Source organism: Vicugna pacos, unplaced genomic scaffold, assembly GCF_048564905.1.
Source record: "Vicugna pacos unplaced genomic scaffold, VicPac4 scaffold_18, whole genome shotgun sequence".
NCBI classification, from domain to species: Eukaryota; Metazoa; Chordata; class Mammalia; order Artiodactyla; family Camelidae; genus Vicugna; species Vicugna pacos.
In genome coordinates, this window is record NW_027328739.1 from 6280633 (window position 1) to 6301783 (window position 21151).

Sequence of the window (21151 nt, forward strand, 5' to 3'; positions counted from 1 at the left end):
AAATGAACAAATGCAAAGACATACTATGTTCCCATATAGAAAGGCTAACACAAAACAAAAACAAAAAAAGGCTAATAGAGATATAAGAGGGGAAAAAAACTTACTGACAATAAAAAGCCAAACACCAGCCTATGAAAAATATTTGTATTAAATGTTATATGGTTAATATCTTTATCATAAACAATTGAACAAATTAAGAAAAGTACTAATACCTGAATACTTAAGGAACCACTGAGAGCAAATGAAAATTCAGGCAAATGGGACTTCTCCCCCGCCTGCTAACTCTCCCCAGAGAAACCTGACCTTCTCATATCAGCCTTGCTCCCCACAGTGGCTAGTTCTATGTTTCCACAAAAGCAAACCACCTCAAAGTGCCCAGCTTTGCTTTACTTTTGAGGAATTGACTGGTTTCATCAGCTCCAGGACCTCTCTTGGGTTGGATACCCCTAGGCCTGGTGACAGTGGACGGAACAGACAAAGAGTCTATGGAAGTAAAAGCTGCAGGTTAAGAGCGACTATGAAAGTGTGGAAGTATGGGCAGGTGACTGAGAAGCACAGGCAGGCAGGGGTTCTCAGGGGACAGGAGTCTCCAGTAACTTAGACACAGCGCCCATTCCAGGGGCTGTGTTGGTACATGAAGGTGTTTAAAAAATTCAACTGAATACATACGAAGATCTAATTGGCTTTATTAAATGATTCACGAATCAGGCAGCATCCTGTGCAGCAGAGAGTTCCCTGAGGAGCTGGACAAATGGATGGTTTTATAGGCAGAAGGAGGAGGGGGTAAGGAAAGGGCGGATGACATCATCTTCCTTAGTCGGGTGGAAGGGGCCTGTGTGGCAGGTGACCTCACTGGTGCTGACCAGAAAATTTCCAAACTGACAGGTTAAGACCACACTCCTGGGGTAGACTGAAACTGCAGTTAGGTTAGGCATGAAGGTTTGAGGTGGGCTTTGCACAAGTGACTCCATTTGGGACCCACTGTCTTTGTCAGCAATGGCCATTCCTTTGCCAGCGTTCCCTTTGGATCCTAGAATGAAAAACCAACCCTGCCCTCATCCTGTGCTTCTGCAGTAGGACTTCCTTCCTTGGCTGTTCAGTCAAATATTCCTCCTTGTGCTGCCCCAGTTCTGTGCACAATGCCCAGAACGGTATCTTCCATCTTGTTGGTCAATTTGCTAGTCACGTTAAACCTGCTGGTTTTCTCACTCTACTGCCTTCTGGGTTTGCAGAAGGCAGGATGCCCTCACTCTGTACTCTGTCAGCAGGCAAGTCTCTGACCCTTGGCTGGTGGACACAGATCCTGAGATGTTACTTTCTTCCTATTTCTGGTAACAGAATCCTTGTAGGAGACCCATTCTACACGGTTTGGATAAGGCTAAAACTACTCCTCTGCCTCGCTCCATGTCAGAGCACCCAGTTCCCTTGGCCGTGGCAACATGTGCAAGGATAGATGTGTAATCCACACCAGTCACTCCAAAGCCACCTGTGCCTTTAATGGCACCAAGGACACAAAACCCTCTCTTCTCTGGAATCAGCAGCCTGCAGAATAACTGAAGTCAAGAGCTGCCAACGCAAGATAGACAAGCAACCTAAATGTCCATCAACAGATGATTGGATAAAGAAGATGTGGTACCTGTATACAAGGGACTATTACTCAGCCTTAAAAAAGAATGAAATACTGCCATTTGCAGCAACATGGATGGACCTAGAAATTAACATAATAAGTGAAGTCAGTCAAAGACAAATATATGATATCACTTATATGCAGAATCTAAAAAAATGATACAAGTGAACTTATTTACAAAAGCTCTCACCACACTGAATCTGCCAGCACCTTGATCTTGGACTTCCCAGTCTCCAGAACTGGGAGATGGCTGTTTACAAATAAGCCATTTAGTCAATGATATTTTGTTATAGCGGCTCAAACAGACTAAGACATCACTTCATTAAAATATGTAACAGTTGACCCTTGAACAACATGGGTGTCTACTGTGCAGGTCCACTTATATGTGGATTTTTTTTTCAATAGTCAGCCCTCTGTATTCAATGGTTTTGTATCCGTAGATGCAACTAATTGTGGATGTCCATAGTTGGTTGAATCTGCGGATGCAAAAGCTTCAGATACAGATGGCCAAGTGTACTACAGCACTTTATATAAGGGACTTGAGTATCTGTGGATTTTAGTACACATGGGGGCACCTGGAAACCAATGAGAGAGAGAGAGAGACAGAAATAGAGAGAGAGAGAGAGAGAGAGATATTCTCAACATAATTCAGTTTGCCAGGTTCTTCATCACATGATTTAATCCTCTACAACCCTGTGAGAGGAATGATCTATTCCCATTTTACAGATAAGGAAACTGAGGCAGAGAAAGAGTAAGCACATAATTGCCAAGTGGAGATGGTGGAACTCAAACCCATTGATCTTACTGCATAAGTCAAATGTTGGCCCTTGGATGATGAATTTCTTCTCACTCGAGCATGTGGCATATTGAGAAATAGCCAGTGTTTTAGGCTCTTGAGGACGTACAACCTCTGCTGCTGTAGCACAAAAACAGCCAAACACAATGTGTGAATGATGATGTAATAATGTAAACATTATTTACAGAGACAGGCAGTGGCAAAGGCCTGGTCTGGGGCCAAGGGCCCTGCTCATCAGTTCCCTCTCAAGGAGGTGAAAGGGTCAGCTCCTCTGCCTTTACTTTGTTCCCAGGTAGACCAGTCTCCTACCCTGACTTCAGAGCTGGGCCCCCTTCAACGTGGTTTTTTTTTTTTAAAAGAATTATTTCCAAAACCTCTTTCCAGTCCTTTCCATTCCATTTCCTACTGTTTTCTTTGCTTTCCATCACTGCTGGGTTTATACTTGAGCTTGACGTCTACTACCACCACTTCTTCACAGTCTATTCCTCTACTTCTCCCCAGTAATAGAACTCAGGCCTGCAGAGGGGGTTATAGGAATCAATGACGATGAAAAAGACGGTCTCTGCGCTTCCCTGAGGAAGCATGATAGTTCTGGTGAACCAGTCCCACGAGGCTGCGTAACCGCCGCGTCCAGAGCTGAAAAGCTGGCGGCTGTTTTGAAAAATCAAGATTATACTATTAAACTTTGGTAAAATTTTCTAACTTACAAAAAAAGAAGTAAAGGAGATCATGTGGAGGGGGCAAGAGCACAGTCTGGCTGCTGAATGTTCAAAACACGATAGGATTTAGGAGAGAAAGAAGAAACCTGTAACTAACTACTGTTTCCTCTCCATCTTTTCTACAATCTTTCCACACAATATAGCAGAAAAAACCCTGACGTGTGTAAAGTGTTTTGCTAAATATTTATTTGAACTTTTGCTTCTGTGTTTCTGATCCCACCACACGGGTCTTTGGTCACCCACGTAACTGATGCCAATAGACCACTGTGGCTTCGAGCCTCTGCTACCTTCCTGGGGGCTCTGGGGTACAGCTACGGCCAACAACGTACAGAGGACAGCCACCAAAACTGGGAAGGCGTGAGGCCCGAGAGACGGCGACTTCTTCACGGCGGGGAGCTGCCTGTCCTCCAGCAGTCACTGTCCCATGTGCCGCGTTCCATACGTGACACGAAGGTGTGTCCTTGTGCCTCACGGCTGCCTCAGCTCTTCTCGACGGGGGCCCTAGGGATAACAACACACCAGACCCGTCAACTTTTCAGACTCCCAGCATCCCGGGGGCTTTTTCTCAAAGTGGCACAGCGGAGTTTACAGAGAACAGAGTAAGCTAAGGACATGAAATCTCCCTAATACTGATTGTAGAAAATTCACCCCATGCCAGAGGTGAGAGAAGGGGGACTTGATCAAAAATGACAGTTAAGACTCCGGCCCATCCTCTGCCTCGGGGTCACTTCCAAGCAAGTGTAAAGTGAAGCCGCACACGGCAGAGGGACGACAGGGACCTAAGTCTGCGACCAGCACAAACCATGGGAACATGATTAGAGCCCACGTTTTATGTCCGTCAAATGGGATAGTAGCCTGCAGGGCTGGGGAGGGAATCCAAAGCACATTCCAACCGCTGAATCTTTTGGTTTTTGTAGCTCGTGGAAAAGAAAGGACACTCTTCCTGTGTCTAGGTCTCCACTTGGGACCAAAGGGGAACAACTCTGCGTCTTCCCGATGACAAGAGTGTGAGCCTAACCGACCGAGTGATGTCCTTCAAAGTGAGATGCCGTGGCAGGCATGGGTGTGGCCAAGACGGGGCCCTGGGTTTCACAGGATGTACTGCTACCCAGTTCCAGGGATTTACTGAATTTCCACAGAAGGGTACGTTGGGGGCTGCAGGGGTTGGGTGAGAGATCAACATTTGAGATTTCTAGCTGGAAGAGTTCAGAATGATCAAATCAACGGATATAAGACACAGGCTGTTCATGGCTCAAAACTATGTATTACGCAAATAGAGACAGACACCACAGAACTGGTCCTCAAGTTGCATCTACACGTCTTCTACCTAAACACTCAGGGATCGAACACAGAGACAAGACCAACTTACATTTTCTCACATTCAGGAACTTCTCAGGGCTACCCTTCAGTGTGAATCCTCTGATGTCTGATGAGGGATGAGCTGCACTTAAAGCTTTTCCCACACTCACTGCATCTGTAGGGTTTCTCTCCACTGTGAGTTCTCTGGTGTTGAATAAGAGCTGACAAATGAATGAAGGCTTTTCCGCATTCATTACATTTGTACGGCTTCTTTCCAATGTAGATTCTTTGATGTTTGGCAAAATTTGAGCTCCGGCTGAAGGTTTTCCCACACTCATTACACTCGTAGGGTTTCTCTCCAGTATGGATTCTCTGATGCTGAACAAGATGTGTGCTCTGGCTAAAGGTTTTCCCACATTCGCTGCATTCATATGGTTTTTCCCCGGTGTGAACTCTCTGATGCTTAGTAAGGGAAGAGCAATGGCTGAAGGCTTTCCCACACTCCTGACACTTGTAGGGTTTCTCTCCCGTGTGAGTTCTTTAATGTTTGATGAGAGCTGACAAATGGATGAAGGCTTTGTCACACTCGTTGCATTCGTACGGCTTCACCCCTGTGTGGATTAACTGGTGCTGCACGAAATGGGTGCTTCGATTGAAGCCTTTCCCACACTCGCTGCACTCGTAAGGCCTCTCTCCAACGTGAATCCTCTGATGTATCGCGAGGGATGAGCTTTCCGTGAAGGCCTTCTTGCATTCACTGCACTCGAAAAGGATTCTCGTGTGAGTCCTCTGATGTTTGGTTAAGTTGGCCCTGTGGCTGAAAGACTTGCCACACTCACCGCAGCTGTAGGGCTTCTCCCCGGTGTGGACCCTCTGGTGTCTAACGAGCACCGAGTGGTAAGTGAAGAGCTCACCACAGTCGTTACACTTATGAGGCTTTTTCTCTTTATAGGTCCTCTGCTTTTTCATTAGGGTTGATTTCTGTTTCATTCTTTTTTCAAGGGTATGAAAGGCATAGGATCCTTTGGGAACTCTGTCTTGAGGGAGGAGGACTGACTTCTGCCCGAAGTTTTTCCAGTAAACATCACGCTCACGAGCCCTCTCTTCGGAGAGTGAATTCACGTGGGAGAGCATTTCTCTCAAGTGTCTCTCCTGATCTCCTTGCTGGTTCTCTACCCAGTTTTCACACTCGAGATCTGTTTCCAAGTCGGAGTCATAGACGCTACTCCTTGTCAGCCTGTCTATTACTGCAACCTGGCATGACTCCTCTTTGGAAAAATCTTGCACTGAAGTGGAATCTTTGCTCTCGGGTCTAGTCTCCAAGTCTGAAAGAAATTGGAAACGCAAATTTCCTTCATTTTCTGAGTTCAACAAAAGGGCAGTTCTGTAATGGATAAGAGTTAATGAAGGTGAAAAGCATAACTTCGACGGGTAGTGGATTTGACTCTTGTAAGATGATTTGCAAAGAGAAGCAGATGGAGGGAGACACATGCACAGTATATGCAAAGATCAGAAGAGCTTATCCAGGAGTCAGAACAGGGGAAGGATGATCAGAAAGACAGGAGGAGGGACGCAGATGAAGCACCATGTCACCAGGTGGACAGGAAGTAAGTTCCTAGATCAGGACGGGGAGGAACAAGCTCTCATAGAAGACCCAGTGCTGTGGTAAATACCCCAGCGGCTATCACCTTAGTGTAGAGTGCAACTTCGACTTCTAAGTTTCCAGTCAACCAACTCTACTCCAAATATGCGTTCCATTTAGTTTAACCTTCCCTAACAATACTTTCATAATATGTCCCTGTTCAAAAATCTCCTATGAGCTCCCAAAGGCACAATGGCAAATGTATTAAACTATGCATGCACAAGGTTATTACTCATTACAACACCGAGGTAGCAAAAGACTGGTAACATCGCAAATATCCTAGTATAGAGAACTGATTAAACTGTGGTGTATGCACACAACGGAGTACGTGCAACTTAAAAAAATAGGAGAATGACCTCTACATATCGCTATGATGCGATCTTCAGGAGATATTAAATAAACTTAAAAAACACAGCAAGCTGCAAAGGAAAGCGTATAGTTTACTATCTTTTGTGCAGGGAAAAAAGGGGGAGGGAAACAAATACACAGACATATTTGGTTCTATCTTCCAAAACCAAAGACGGACAAATGAAATACTAATAAAAATGGTCACCTATGGAGAACAGAGGAGACAGGACAGGGAGGGAAGCTAACTTCTCTGAATATATCTGATATCAAGCTATCAGAAATTTTATATCCAATATGAAGCTACTTTATAAAACTAAAATAACTTCAAGAATGTGGTTCAAAAGAAGACATAAATAGACCAGGGAAATAGAAGAGCAATTTCAGAAATAAAGCCAAATCTATATAGGAATTAGGGACAATACAAAGGTGGTATTTCAGTCAGTGAACTAGAGATAATTTGTTTTACCAATACTTGGTGCTCTGATTTAGAAAATTAAGTTAGACCTGCCCCTCATTCCATATAGCCAAATGAACTCTGTTCATTCATCTACTCTCCCACCCATTTATTCAACGATGACCTCCTGAATGTCTGTCCTACACGACGCTAGTGCTAGGCACTGCGGGAAAACACACACACACAGCCCCTATGTGCACGAGGGGAGAGGAAATTTAGTCTAACACTTACAAATACACGTAAGAGTGCACCTGCAGTAAGTGCTAAGAAATAAAAGGTGAACGATGCTGTGAAAGAACATAGAGGGGTGAGGGGAGGCTTCCCTGAGGAGGTAAATCATGGAGCTGCCATCAAAGTGGAGTTGGGGTTCAGGTGGGGGTCCCAGGTAATGGGAACAAAAGCAGGAGGTGAGCGTTCCAGGTGGAGGGGATGATATGTACCGAAGCCCCAAGGTGAGGGGGACATTCAAGAAAAGCACAGCAGCTGAGAGCACGGGCTCCATGATCAGAATGCATGAGTTCCACCCCAGCTCTGCCACTCCCTCGCCGTTGTGACCTGGGGCAATTCACTCTGACTCTACTTCAGTTTCCTCATCTGTAAGACAGGGCAACGACACTACCTACTTCATGAGGAATGAAAACAGTACCTACCTGAATGAGCAGTAAATGAGAATATTTACAAAACACTTAAAAACAATGACACAGCACAGGCCCTATGTAAGTGCTTGCTGAATCACGAGAACATGAACTGAGATAAGCTAGCGCTGGTGCACGGAGGCAGCGGTCTCACAGCGCGGTCTGCGGGCCCCTGGGAGGCTGTAGCTTCAAAACTACTTTCAGAACAATGCTTAGATGTTATTTGCCTTTTTTGCTGTCTTGACATTTGCACTGATGTTGCAAAAGTAATGGTGGTAAAACTGCCCACAATTTCTGTACAAATTAGGATAAGACACCAAATATACTAGGAGTTGTTCCATTTTTCCCCACCAGGTACTCAGTTAAAAAAAAAAAACAAAAAGCCAGTTTCATGGAAAAATGTCTGAGGAAACAACAGGAAACATTATTAATATAATAAAATTAATTTATTAAATTTCAAACCTTGACCACATGACCTTTGAATATTCTGGATGATGGACCAGGAAATATTCATAAAGCAAGTCTGCTCATATCAAAGTAGGATGGTTGTCTTGAGGAAAACCACTTGTGTGATGGTTTGAGAGCTGAACTAGCCACTTTTTCCACGGACCACCATTTTTACTAGAAAGAATGACTGACCAACTGTTATCTTTGTTGGATATTTGGTGTGTATTTTCTCAAAGCTGACAAAAGAATGTGCCTTCTTGCAGAAATTAGAATTTTAGAAAACTTTTATCTACCACTGAGAACTTGATAGCTTCCTAAAACTTTCTTTTCTGATACCGTCAGTGGTGATACAGAAAATTGTGTGTGTGTGTTTTTTTTAAAACGTGATGTGTCAATATTTGGAAGATCTGCATAACTCAATGAACCAGTATTTTACAAAAGATCAACAGATTTTAATGTAAGAGTATGAAAAACTCATGGATACGGTTTCAGGTGCACACTGGATCTGATCTGTAAGAAACTAACACTTGCCTAGTCTTGGTGTGGTGTCAGGAGACTAGCCAAAATCATCTGAAAAGGCTATAAAAATACTCCCCCCTTTTCCAATTAAATATTGGTGTGAGGCTGGATTTTCTTCATACAGGTCAATGAAAACGCCACATCACAAGAAACTGCGTCAGAAGCGGGTGAGAATACAGCTGTCTCCCACCGAGCCATCCATCAGAGACACTTGCAAAACTGCAGAAAGGGGCCCTTCTTTTCAGTACCCTTTTTTTTGTTGTTGGAGAAAAGTTGTTTTTTATTAGAATTGTGTTGTGTTAACACGTAATGGGTTTCTAATTGTTGTTTAAAAATTAAATATCCGGTAGTTTAAAATCTTTCTCACTTTTAATTTCTAATATAGTGACTATTGGTACATACAACACACACAAACAGTAGCTCTTCAGGGTCCTCAATGATTTTGGGAGTTAAATTACGTCCTGCGATGCTAAAACCATTAAGAGTTGCTAAGAAAGGGTATAAAAATGGAGGGAGAGTAGGTATGAGATAATGCTGGAATAATGAGTAAAGGACAGATTTTTGCAAGGTGGTGTAGGCCTCAAAGATTTTGGCTGTTATCCTAAGAGCAATGAGAAGCCACTGACATGTAAGCAAAAGGGTGATAGCATCTGACCTGTATTTTGAAAACATCACTCACTGCGATATAAAGAATGGAGCTTAGGGACGAGGGTATGGCTCAGCGGTAGAGCGCCTGCCTAGCGTGCAGGAGGTTCGGGTTCAATCCCCAGTACCTCCATCAGAAAATAAATAAGCCTAATTACCTGCCCCTCAACAAAATTTTTAAAAAAGTAAATTAAAAAAAAAAGGGAGTTTATGGGGGTAAAGGTGGAATCAGGGAGATTATCACAGGAGTCCAGGCAAAGGAAAGGGAGATGGAGGGATGTTAACAGTGAAGAAATATTTAGACCTTGAGCAGATGAACACAGTGATGAACTGGATAAAGGAGGGAGGGGCAGTTGAAGGACTGTCCATAGATTTCTGGCTTATGCAGTCTGATAAGGTGGTGAGTGTCATTAAGACAATTACTAGAAAAAGATCCTGTTGGGAGGATGGAGAATGTGGGCATATATCTGGCATTCAGTTTTAAATATGCTGAGAACAGGAGCCCCAAGGGGAGATCTGGGGTGGAAACACCGACCTGGGATTCACCCAGGGAGAGAGGGTAATTGGGTTGTGGGAGTGGACGAGTCGCCCAAGGAGGAGGCAGAGGCTGCACACAGCTGGCCAGCTGGACTAACTGACCCTCAGGTATGTCTTGTCTGGCCCACACTGTTTATACAATTTTTGAGACCAATTGCCAACACTTAAAAATAGCAAGATTTCACACAGAAATTCAAATTTTGAGCTTCTTAAAAAAAAAACTGGAAGCATGCAGAGTGATGACCAATTAGAGCAGAGGCTGCCAACTACTGCCCACTACCCAGGTCTAAATAAAGTTTTATTGGAACACAGCCACGCTCCCCACAGAGCCCACAGGACTTACTACCTCCGCTTCCTGTGGCTGCCAGCCTAGAGCAGGAGGGACCCCTTTCCGTCGTGGCATGTGCTATTCCAGCTTCCGAGGCCCCCCCGACCCCCTCCACCCCAGTCCTGTTACCTCCTGACCCGGGCAGCCACTCAAGGCCATGGTTCCAGGTACTGAGGGGAGGGGGATTCCAACCAAACCTTGAGTAGCTCAAATATTTAATGGTTCAGAAGAGACAGCCAAGCAGATAGAACCAGAGAAGTAAGAGGCAATTCCAAACGGATTAAAGGTTTAAAAGGGGGAAAGAAAATGAAAGGACAAAAGAAGAGAACAGAAGCAAGTATTTTTGTAATTGCGGCATGAGAAAGGACTTTCTAAGTGCTAACAAAAGACAGGAAACACAAGATTGTGATACATTAAGTCTGTATGTTAAGAAGCACAGCCAGATGGAAAGGCAAAAACTACAAGGCACATCTGTAACATAAAGATTAACGACCTCATATATGACGAGTTATTGTAGATCACTAAGAAAATGACAGTATTTCCCACAAAAAAAAGAAGGGTGGTGAACACGCAAGTCACGAAACAGACAGGTCTCCAAGGGGAAACACATCTCTGTCCACAGGGGCGGATGTAATAACTCTGTATTCAAAAGGACAAGAAGATTTAAAAAACAGAATATTAAGGGAAGATTTTCTTTATGAGAGACACATACTACAAAGTGTAGTAATTACAACAATAGGTTATCACAGCACAGACAGCCACGTAACCAGGGACTCCAGAAATAGACCCAAGTATGCATGGGACCTGGGTTTACCTAAGAGTTAGCACAAATCAGTGATGAAAGATACATTTTCAATAAATGACATTGGACTATTGGCTTTAAGTAGGAAAAACAGATAAAATTAGTTCCCTATTTCACATCATATACAAAAAAAAATACTATCTTTAAAACAAAGCTCAAGCATTTTAGATTAAAGTACAGATTATCTTCCTGACATTTGAATAAGGAAGACAATTCACAAAAAGCAAAAACTATTAAAAAAAAGATAAATCTTCTAACATTAAAAATGTTAAATTATGCTTGTATAATACACCATAAAATAAAATAAGCCACAGACTAAGAGAACCAATTTTTTCTCACTGATTTGTAATGGTACCTTTGCCATCTATTAGTATTTAAAATATATAAAGAACTCTAAGAAATCAAGAAAAAGATGTGAATGGCCCACTTTCTAAAGCACGCAAAGGGTAACTGCAGGTAATTTATAAAAGAGGAAATGTGAATAGCTAACACAGGAAATACTCAAACCCACTCATAACCAGAGAAATGTAAATTAAAAAAACATGAAACATCATTTCATATCCATCAGACTGACAAAAATTACTACATCTAAGAGCATCAATTATTGGCCAGGATTGTGGTGGGGCCTTGGCTGATCATGTGATACTTCAAGGTCCAGTGCTGCGTATTCTGGTTATCTACCCTAACCCAGCTCTCAAGGTGAACGTAAGGAGTCAGTAAAAGGATGATCATTGCAATTCTTTTACTAATTAATGTCAAAGAAGTGAAAATAAACTTCACAGTTTACTCACACAACTGGACTTCTTTCATAGTAGTTAAAGTGCATAAACACAAATTATATGTGTTAATAGAGATTAATATCAAAATACAATGTGAGGGTTAAAAAATTGGGTTGTAAAAGAAAAAGTACACTGTATGTACATATTGTTTTTGGCGTGTGTGTGTCTACACACACACAGACATTAGAATGACTCACACCAACTGCACCAACCAGTTATTTCCAGGGGGAAAGAGAATGTAAGAACTCTAAATCTGTAACCTTTTTTTATTTCTTAAAAACTGGAAAACACCAGACATTTATAAGAATGGCTAAAATGTAGAAGACAATCAAGTGCTGGTGACGATGCAGAATAAGGGGAACCCACCCACTCCTCCCACCTGCTAGTGGGAACGTGGTTGGTACAGTGACTCTGGAAATCTGTTTGGTGAGATTTACCAGAAGTGAACAGCACCTGCCCCGATCCAACAATCCTACTCATACGCACGTGTCCGACAGACGGGCGTGCCTGCGTCCACCGAGGGATGTGGGAAACAGCGCACACAGCAGCGCTACTCAGACAGCCCAAACCCGGAGACGCCCGCGAGCCACCACGGGAGAAGGGATAAACAAGCGGGCAGGGTGACACGATGGAAGACTGGACGACACTGAGAATGGGCAGACTGCAGCCACACGCAACAGCACGGACGGATGTCACATCAACATTCCGGGAAGGAGGCCAGACACATGAGCACGCACAACGTGACTGTCTAACTAATAAAGGTCAAGAACAGGTAAAACTGATCTGGTGTCAGAAGTTAAGCAAATCTTGGAAGGAGGGAGGTAACTTAAAGGGGCCACAGAGATTCTTTCTGGGGTGCTGGGAAGTTTGTTTCTTGATCTGGGTGATAGTTTCATGAATGTGTTCAATTTGTGAAAATTCACAGAACCGTACATCTATTTCACATTACAAAAAAGGGTGAAAAAAGAGAAAAGGCAAAAGGAAGCAAACATTAGCATGTGTTTGATCTGGTGTTATTTCCTTGACCTTCGTATGTATTTAAAACGCGACATAATTTAACATAAGACATTTAGAAAATAAAAGCACGTCGGCACTCCTAGCGTTCTCTCTCAGGCACTGAGAAGCGCCACTTCCTCAGTGTCCCGCAGGGCTCTTCCTCTTGAAGCCCCCGTCTACCTGACTCACCTGAACAGCTGCTTTTGGGTGCTTTTCTCTCAAGCACCAAGGGATCTTTTCCATTCTCCAAATCGTAGTGCTCAGCTTTGGAAACTGGAAGCCCTGCTCATTAAAAAGAAAGGGAGAGAGAAAAAAAAGGGACTTAGCTATGTGTGATGGGCACCAAGGTCGATCCTAGAGCGCAGCCCCACGCCCTGGAGCTACAGAGAAGACAGGCTGTTACAGGAACACCTGGGACGAGGGAGGGCAGGCCTCTGAGTGAAGCTTCAAACAGGTGCGGCCAGAGTCTGGGCCTGGTAACGAAGTCTACATGCACTTGAGTAGACAAATCTTTGCACCTGTAGAAATAGAAGAGACTTTCTCTTTATTTCTTTATTGCAGGAGTTCCAGCGAGACCTTGCAGGTTAGACCTCAGCTTGGACTGAGGAAGGAGTTGGGCAAAGGGGGACTTCAGTGGCACCACCACGTGGCCGGGACTGTGGAATCCAGTGGTTGTCTTCTGATGGTTTTCCTTTCTTCCTTCTTAGTTACTGGAACCAATGCTCGTAGGGAATGTATTACATGAGGTTTGGGAGGAGCCAACTTCGCTCCCTCCACCCCTCATGTAAACACGTACATGTACCTGCACATGTGCTATGCACGTGCGCATGCCCACATGCACAAGCACGCACGTACACACACACACGTGGGCAAAGGATCCAAACTGGCCAGAGCATACTTCACCTCCCCGATTCAAGTAATTGTTTCACTGATGGACACATGGCCCAATTTCCTGAATCTCCAGAACAGAAGCACTAGCTTTTTTGCCTCAGTGCTCTAACTGGAAGAATCATGGAATCCCAGAGCGGCCAGGGGCCATCTAGCCATCCGGGGAGATCCTAAGATAAAGCCAACAAGGGGCAAAGCCAAGCCATGTGACTGAAAAATAAATAAACAAAAGAGATTCCTGACAGTATCCCTGGGTCCCTTTTCAACTAGTGTAAGTCTGGTTTCTGCCACTCAAATCCAAAGACTCCTGACCCAAAGCAAGCACAGGCATTTCACCAAGAACCTAGAGCAGAAAGAGATTTCCTCTGGGCCCAAAGGGATCAACACGTTCCGACCCCCGGATGCCAGAGTGAAGGTTCTGCTCAGCTACTTCACTTTCAATAAAGTGCTGATGCCCTCCCCAGCGTGTTGCAGGTCGCGGGGAGAGCCCGTCCTTACACAGTGAGACCAGGCTCCTGTAGTTCTCCAGCATCACGTCCCTGTGTGCCGGGTCCAGCCTCCCCCACTCCTCTGGGGTAAAGTCCATGGCCACGTCCTTGAACGTCACAGGTGCCTAGGACACAAAACATGCTTTTGTTCACAGTCTCTCACTCAGTCATCTTCCTCTCACCCCCTTGTTTCTGTTGGCCCTGGAGCAGAGGCACAGATAAATTCAAACAGGAGAAATGACTGTGATAAATGACAAGCATCCGAACATGTTCAGATTCTGAACATTCTGCGTAAAGTCACTGGGTATCAATTATGTGCCATATCCACTGTCAACATGACAACTGTAAGAAGGAAGAGCAGGGTTTCTCCATGGAGAGACTGCAATTTTTCTGGGGAATAAAGACTTAAAACATGAACCACTGAGTCAACAATGTAGTCTGGCAAAGTAAGCAAAATGTAGGTGGAGGGGAAAAAAGGCATGCATGAATAATTCTCCTTGTGAGTCCTCAAGAAAAATCAATCTCTACAGAACCTGTGACTGGAGAAGTCATGGAATGAACAGACTGACAGCAGGCATCTCTGGTGAAGCGCGGAATCAGGTCAAGGCACAGAGCATTAAATCGGAAAATGACAGCAACAAATTAATTAAGGGTACAGATAGACCAAATAAATGTTTACATGTAAATACCACAGAATTAAGTTTATATAACAGAAAAAGTACAAAAACTATATGGACATAGATACATGTCAGCACTGAATGCTTCTCTTTCCATAAAGCCAAAGAGAATGGGAACAACATTCCAGGTTGTTGAAATAAATATACACCAAATGCTACAGCTGGATAGAAAACATCTTCTATTTAAATATTCATGAAGCATTTGCAAAAGTGACAAAGTAAATGTTAATAAATTCTAAAACAGAAATGGAACAGAGCAGTAACTGATACTGAAAAAATATATCAAAATTTCAAAATAATGAAATAAAATACAAAAATCAAAGCCAAATGGCTGAAATTGTACTCAAAGGAAATGTTTCCATTTCATTAAAAAAAAGTCATTAAATGAACAAAGCATACAAGTCAAATTAGAGAAAGAACCTAACAACTAAGGAAAGCAGAAAGAATTATAGGATAAAAACAGAAATTAAGGGGAAGAAAAATAAGAAACTATGACACCTGGGAAATCTGAATAAGAGCAGTAGGTTATAGCACTGTGCCAATGATAACTTCCTGATTTGGGGGAAAAAATAATAAAGCGAGGTAAAATGCTAAATTTTGAAGAATTTGGAGAGCATATGAGAAATCTTTCTACCATTTGCTACATTTCTATAAGTCTAAAATTATTTCAAAGTAAAGTTTCCAAAAATGGAAATAATCTGAGACTTAAAAAATAAGAAATATCCTTGTAAAATAACATAAAATGTAAAAATCAGTAAGTAGCAACTAAGTAGACAAGATATTATGAGAAAAAATGACTTTGATCCTACAAGCTGCATATCTAGAACTAAACCGACACTCAGTGGGAATCAGCTTCCAAATCATCAAAAAAAATAGAATAACAAAAATGCAAGCTACTGCACAAAAGGCTGAAAAAAATACAAAAGAATAAACAAAGCATAATAAGCAGAATTATAAAAATCACATGACAGGAAAATGTGAAACATACACGGAATCATATTAATGTGAATAAATTAATTTCCCTTATAAAAAGGTTTCTTAAAATAGCCACGTCCTCTTTATGGAAAGGAGACCCAAACAAAATCTCCAAAGTTGGGGCTGGGGGAATGGAAGGAAATACAGTATACCACATGTCTAAATACAGTAGTACAAACTCAACAAAAACATGTGGAAAAATATACACCCAACTGTCATCCTCAGTAGGCAGAGGGGACTGAATTTGGGGAGGTAAGTATGAGTAATACACTTTTATATTTATAGGTGTCTATGCCATTTACCCGGTTACAATGAGAAAGAATTAAAACTTTAATATTTTTAAAAATCTAGTAAGTAAAAGATAAATAGCCCAGGCAAATTCGAGTAAGAAAAAAGTTGGAATATTAGCAAAAACAAAATCTAATGCAATGCAAAAAGGACAGTTTTAAAAATTTCCGTAAAAGGTTTAACCCATCCTGAAGCTGTGACAAGTCTTTAATCTAATATCAAAGTGCTGAAATGCATAAAGCATTCCCCCTTCTTCTGGGACCTGCACCCTGATTTTCCTGGGGCTGCTGCGCCTGGCCGCCTTTAGTCCACACAGTTCAGGGAGCACTAACTCCATCTCTGACCCATGGGTGGGATGTGCATGTGTCTGTGCAGGTTATTTCCCTACTCTGATCATTACACCCAGATTCAGCCAACAATGGTCCAAGAACGGGGCTAATGCCTGTTAAAGAGCTAACCTCAGGACTTCTGAAATGACCAGGAGCGAAGATGCCCTTTCTCCCTGATCTTCAGTATCGGAAGATGTGAGCCTAAATTTGTCTGGGGCCAGCCTGCACTAGGAGAAGAGCCTGCTTGAGAACAAAACCCACAGGGAGAAAAGGAAAGGTCCGTGAGACGGGGAGAACAGGTTGTTAGGTTGCTGCTGGAGCTCAGTTTTAGCCAGACCTGTAGTTTTCAGTTATATTAGTCCATAAATACCTCCTTAAAATTTTATTTTATTTTATTTTATTATTTTTGGGGGAGGGCAGGTAATTAGGTTTGTTTGTTTATTTATTTATTTTTAATGGAGGTACTGGGGATTGAGTCCAGGACCTCATGCATGCTAAGTACATGCTCTACCACTGAGCTACACCCTTTCCCAGTAAATACCTCTTTTTGCTTAAGCTAGTCTGAGTTGAGTTTTCATCAGCTGCAGCTTAAAGCTTCCTGACTAATAAAGTCTTCAATATTAACATATGGCCTTCGAGAACCCAGTGGAGGCACATAAGTACAGAAGCATCCTGAGAAACCACTCTTACAAACAGCAGCAATGTGCAATGTCTACTTTTTACACTTTCGGTTAAACTGTAGCGAAGAGAGAGGCCAGCTGAGGAATCTTTGGGTTGTGGTATGACACACATCACAGGGAGCTCTTGCCTCCTACCCAGCTTCATTTAATAAAAATCTTCAGACATACAAAAAGTGGAAAGATGGATGTACTAATCACCCACAGACTACAACTACTGCTTCAATTCAACAAGCCTTAATACTTGCCCTGGGGGAAGGGGGAGTTTGCAAAGTAAAGCTGCAATCTGGTAACAGTCCACCTCTTAAATACTTCAGCACTCATCATCTCAGAGGGCTGGATTCTAGCTCTTTAAATTAAGCCTTGCCTAGGCTTCCTTTTCCAACATTTCTTTGAACCACCTGAGCACTGAGTATGTTCATAATTCACTCCAGTACTTAAGGCACTTTCTTAAACTCCTACTTAACAGTCATGTGCATGCTGTTTCCCCAACCGAAAAATAAATTCTAAGGGGTATGAACCACACTGTCTTTTAAATTAGTTTCCCAAGATACCAAGCACAGAAACTAGCTTCCATGCCTGTTTAGTGACAGTAAACACTAGATGGAGAAGGTACCAAGAGGAAGTAGAAAACATTTTCCACTGAGTCCATTATTCACTTGCGTGGTCTCTTAGCAGCAGAACTCAGCTCTGTAGGTGGGCTCCAGCAGAAACAGAAGCTCTGCATCAGAAAGCAGGGAGCACGCCTGTACTCCAGAAATGAGGTGTTTCAATAATCAGCAGAGACTCTCTCACCTGGGACCTGGCTGTGAGGTGCAGAGCTGCCACTTCTTCCTCTTCTGTGCTCTTCTCTTGGGAGAATGGAGACTCCTGGGAAGACAGAGCTAAGGGCAAGAAAGCAGTAATGATGGGGCTTGGATCTATCTCGTGACTCAGATTTACACATTTAAAATTCCCGCCATCACACTAATGGTGCTCCCTACAAACACTGCGACTGCAAGGAGCCTGAAACAACCCAGGATCATGGAGAACGTCCAGGAGTGTTGCTACCTGGGGCTTAAATTCATCCAGTTGCCAGAATCATAACACATCCTGGAAGACGACACTCTCTGGTCTGGACATTTTTTTTCTGAGCTTAATTTACATTAAATTAAAACGGGAAAAACAGGCTCAATGATTCTGAAAAAAATCACCCTGCATGCTTAGTTCCAATGTAGGTTGCTGGATCCCAGCCACAGATAATTATCATTAGTTGAGCCTGGGGTACAATCTAGAAATCTAACAAGCCCAGGTCGGGGCAGGGTGTGGATTCTGGTGCAGGAGGTCACAGACCAAACTTCCAGAAAGGCTGGTCTAGGAGAGCCTGTGTCAGTCAGGGACTCCTCTGTCTGTTTTCTCCTATGGAAAACAAAAATATCTGCTCTACTGAAACCATAGGGTTATTGTGCAAAGGGGAATAACAGGTGGAAGATACTTTTGCCAACCAAAAAGCTAAATTCTCAGACCCACTGACAAAGGTTAAGATGGTTATAATCACCCGGGAGGAGAAAGGTGTGAGGAAAAGTGAGGCTATGCTCAAGTCTCGGAAGCTAACGTTTCGCTTACATTTTGGGGTGGCTTTGGAGGGCCCACTGTGCACCCAGCCGGTGTGGAAAGGGAGGTGATCCCACACTAAGCCCTCCACTCTCTCTGAGAGCCCGGCCATCCCCAGACAAAGACGGCAGCGCTCTGCCCAGAGCCCTCTCCACCGACTCCCGCACAGGAGGCAGAACCTGGTCCGGCCCACAGCTCAAGTTCGGCACCAGCACCTCTCACCTCTCTTCCCGGGCATTTCGGCCACATCTGTCTCCATGGTGACCACCTCCTCCTGGCCCCCCCCGGGCAGAAGAGTGGAAAGCCCCGAGGCCTGGTGGTCCTCCTTCCTGCCTCCCCTCTGCGGGCTCCTCCGAAAGGCTTCGCTCCGGTCCCGAGCTTGAACCTGGAAACCCGGGACAGCACCCCTGAGGCCGGGTGCTCACACGCCTGGCGCTGCCGCTCGGAGCTGCTCGGGGACCGGGCGGCGGGAGAAGCCGGCGTCGGGACTGCAGCCTAGGGGCGGGCGCGCAGACGCAGCCCCCGGCCCGCGCCCGCCCACCGCCCGGACTCGGACCCGCGCCCCTCGGGGCCTCGGGGGTGGGGCTCGTGTCTGCCCTCGACGCCCCTTCCTCCAGCGCGCACTCCAGCCCGGCTCGGCGCGGACTGACGCCCCGGGGCCGCCGCCGAGGCCGAGCGCAAGCAGTCGCACCGGAGCAACAACTCACCTCCCACCGCGGGCCTGACAAAGGCTGCCAACTTCTCGGGCCAGCGGACCCACGCATGCGCAAGAGCGGGGGCACGGCTGGCGGGCCGCGTCCGGCTCGGAACTACGTTTCCCAGAAGCCCCCGGGCGTGGCCCGACTCCGCTCCTCAGCAGGTGGGAGCGCGAGTGGCGCGCCTCGGAGACTCGGGGGAGCCGCGGTCTCCGTCCCTCTCGGAGGAGCGGTCGCTTCGCTTGTGCGGGGTCCCGCGGACAAGCGAGAGCGCGAGCCGCGGAACCGCGTCTTTGTCGGCCCCGCGCTTGGTCGGCACGTGGGGCTGTGAGGCGTCCTACTCAGATCACTCCAGTGTAAGAGTTACAGCACACGGCTTTCCTCGTATCCTTGCCCTCCCCAAACTCATCCTTTGCCTTCAAACAATGTGAGAGGCGTGCTGTGCAAACCGATGTTCATGCGGCCGCAGACTACCGGTGACACTGAAGATTCACGTGCGAGACAGGTGAGTTGAAGAAGATTCAACCAGTTGCAACACATCTGAGCAACAGGTTCTCTGCAAACGTAAAACTGAAATTTATCAAGAGATACTCTCTCAAGGGAACAAGGTTAATCTAATTCTGTTTTGGACAAACGTACCCACTTCAAACAGTATGTTTAAACCGCCCCCTTGTCTCAGTGAATGATGTCATTGTCCACAAACGCATTCGTAAAGCCAGAGCTGGAGTATCCTCAACCCTCACTGTCCATTTATCATCTAATCCTATTCATTGTATTTCTTGAAAAACTCTCCAATTTGTCCTTCTTTCTCTTTTCGTATCAGCATCACCTTAGTTCTAGCCACCAACATTTCACTAGGATTACGGAACCAGCCTCTTAACTGATTTCCCAGACTCAGATTTTCTTTCCCTCCAATTACCCCCCACATTTCTGGCCGGCAATCATTCTAAAGCAAGAATGAGATGTCACTTTACCGTTTAAAACTCTTCAATGGTTTTCACACACTTTGGGAAAAGACGATTTTTAGTTTCCAAAAGAAAGCACCCCTTATGCAGTTCCCATTATCCTATGTGGTATGCACACATTTGTGTAACCCCCTCCCTCCCCTGGAGTGTGGGTAGGACCTGTGACTTACTTTTAACCAGTAGAACACAACAAAGATGACATGATTCTAATGCTTGTTTTGATAGAGAAGTCCTCCTTGCTGACATTGAGGAAGCAAGTATGATGTTGGGAAGACCCAGATGACAAGTAACTGTCAGTCAACAAGAACCTAACCCCTGCCAACAAGCCCCAGGTGCTTGGCAGTGGATCATTCCTAGTGGAGTTTTCCTTCACATGAGAACCCAGTCCCGGCTGACACTCTGGCAGCCAGCTGCGGAGGACCTAGCTAACCTGTACCCAGCCCGTCACCCACAGATACTGTGAGTTAATAGGTGTGTGCTGTTTTGAGCCAGTAAGTGTATAGTTATATTGTTACACAGAAAAAGATAAATAACACAGCATCCTAACATAAATGGCCAGCTCCTTGCCCCAAACACCGGATGCCTCTGGAAGGAGGGAGGTTGTTGGGTTGAGAAAGTATTGAAAAATTGATTGGAAACCCTCCGGGAGACAGATGACGACAGTGGGTCCTAGGGGTGTGTGTGTGTAGGTGGGGAGGGAGTGGCAGCAGCGATGGAAGCCTCCAGATGCCACAAGGGGGCTGCAGGGGACGCTATAGGGAGTGGGGGTGCTTTCTGTGCTCCTTTCTGTTCACTGCCACATTCCCCCGGGGAGATCTTTGCCCATTCGTTCACCTCTGCACTGGGTAGCCTCAGAGCTGGGCTGGGAGAGGAGTGGGTACTAACAGACACAAGAAGATGCATCTCAAAGGGTTTTATCCACCCTTCTCCCACCCTGATACACACAAACACCCAAACACACACATACACATGCAGGTACACAGGCAGTGAGCCAGATGATTCC

At 44.7% G+C, this 21151-nt stretch overlaps 1 protein-coding gene across 1 annotated transcript in view; it reads right to left on the minus strand.

Moving 5' to 3' along the window:
• The window catches only part of LOC140692886 (uncharacterized), a 70076-nt gene extending 50887 nt beyond the window's left edge, over nt 1-19189 (minus strand). Inside the window, 5 exon segments of the mRNA XM_072957102.1 lie at nt 4590-5766; nt 12763-12855; nt 13960-14074; nt 17691-17779; nt 18711-19189. Coding sequence (XP_072813203.1) covers nt 4590-5766; nt 12763-12855; nt 13960-14074; nt 17691-17779; nt 18711-18747 — 1511 coding nt within the window. The 5' untranslated portion in view covers nt 18748-19189.
• Nucleotides 19190-21151: the final 1962 nt, after the last annotated feature.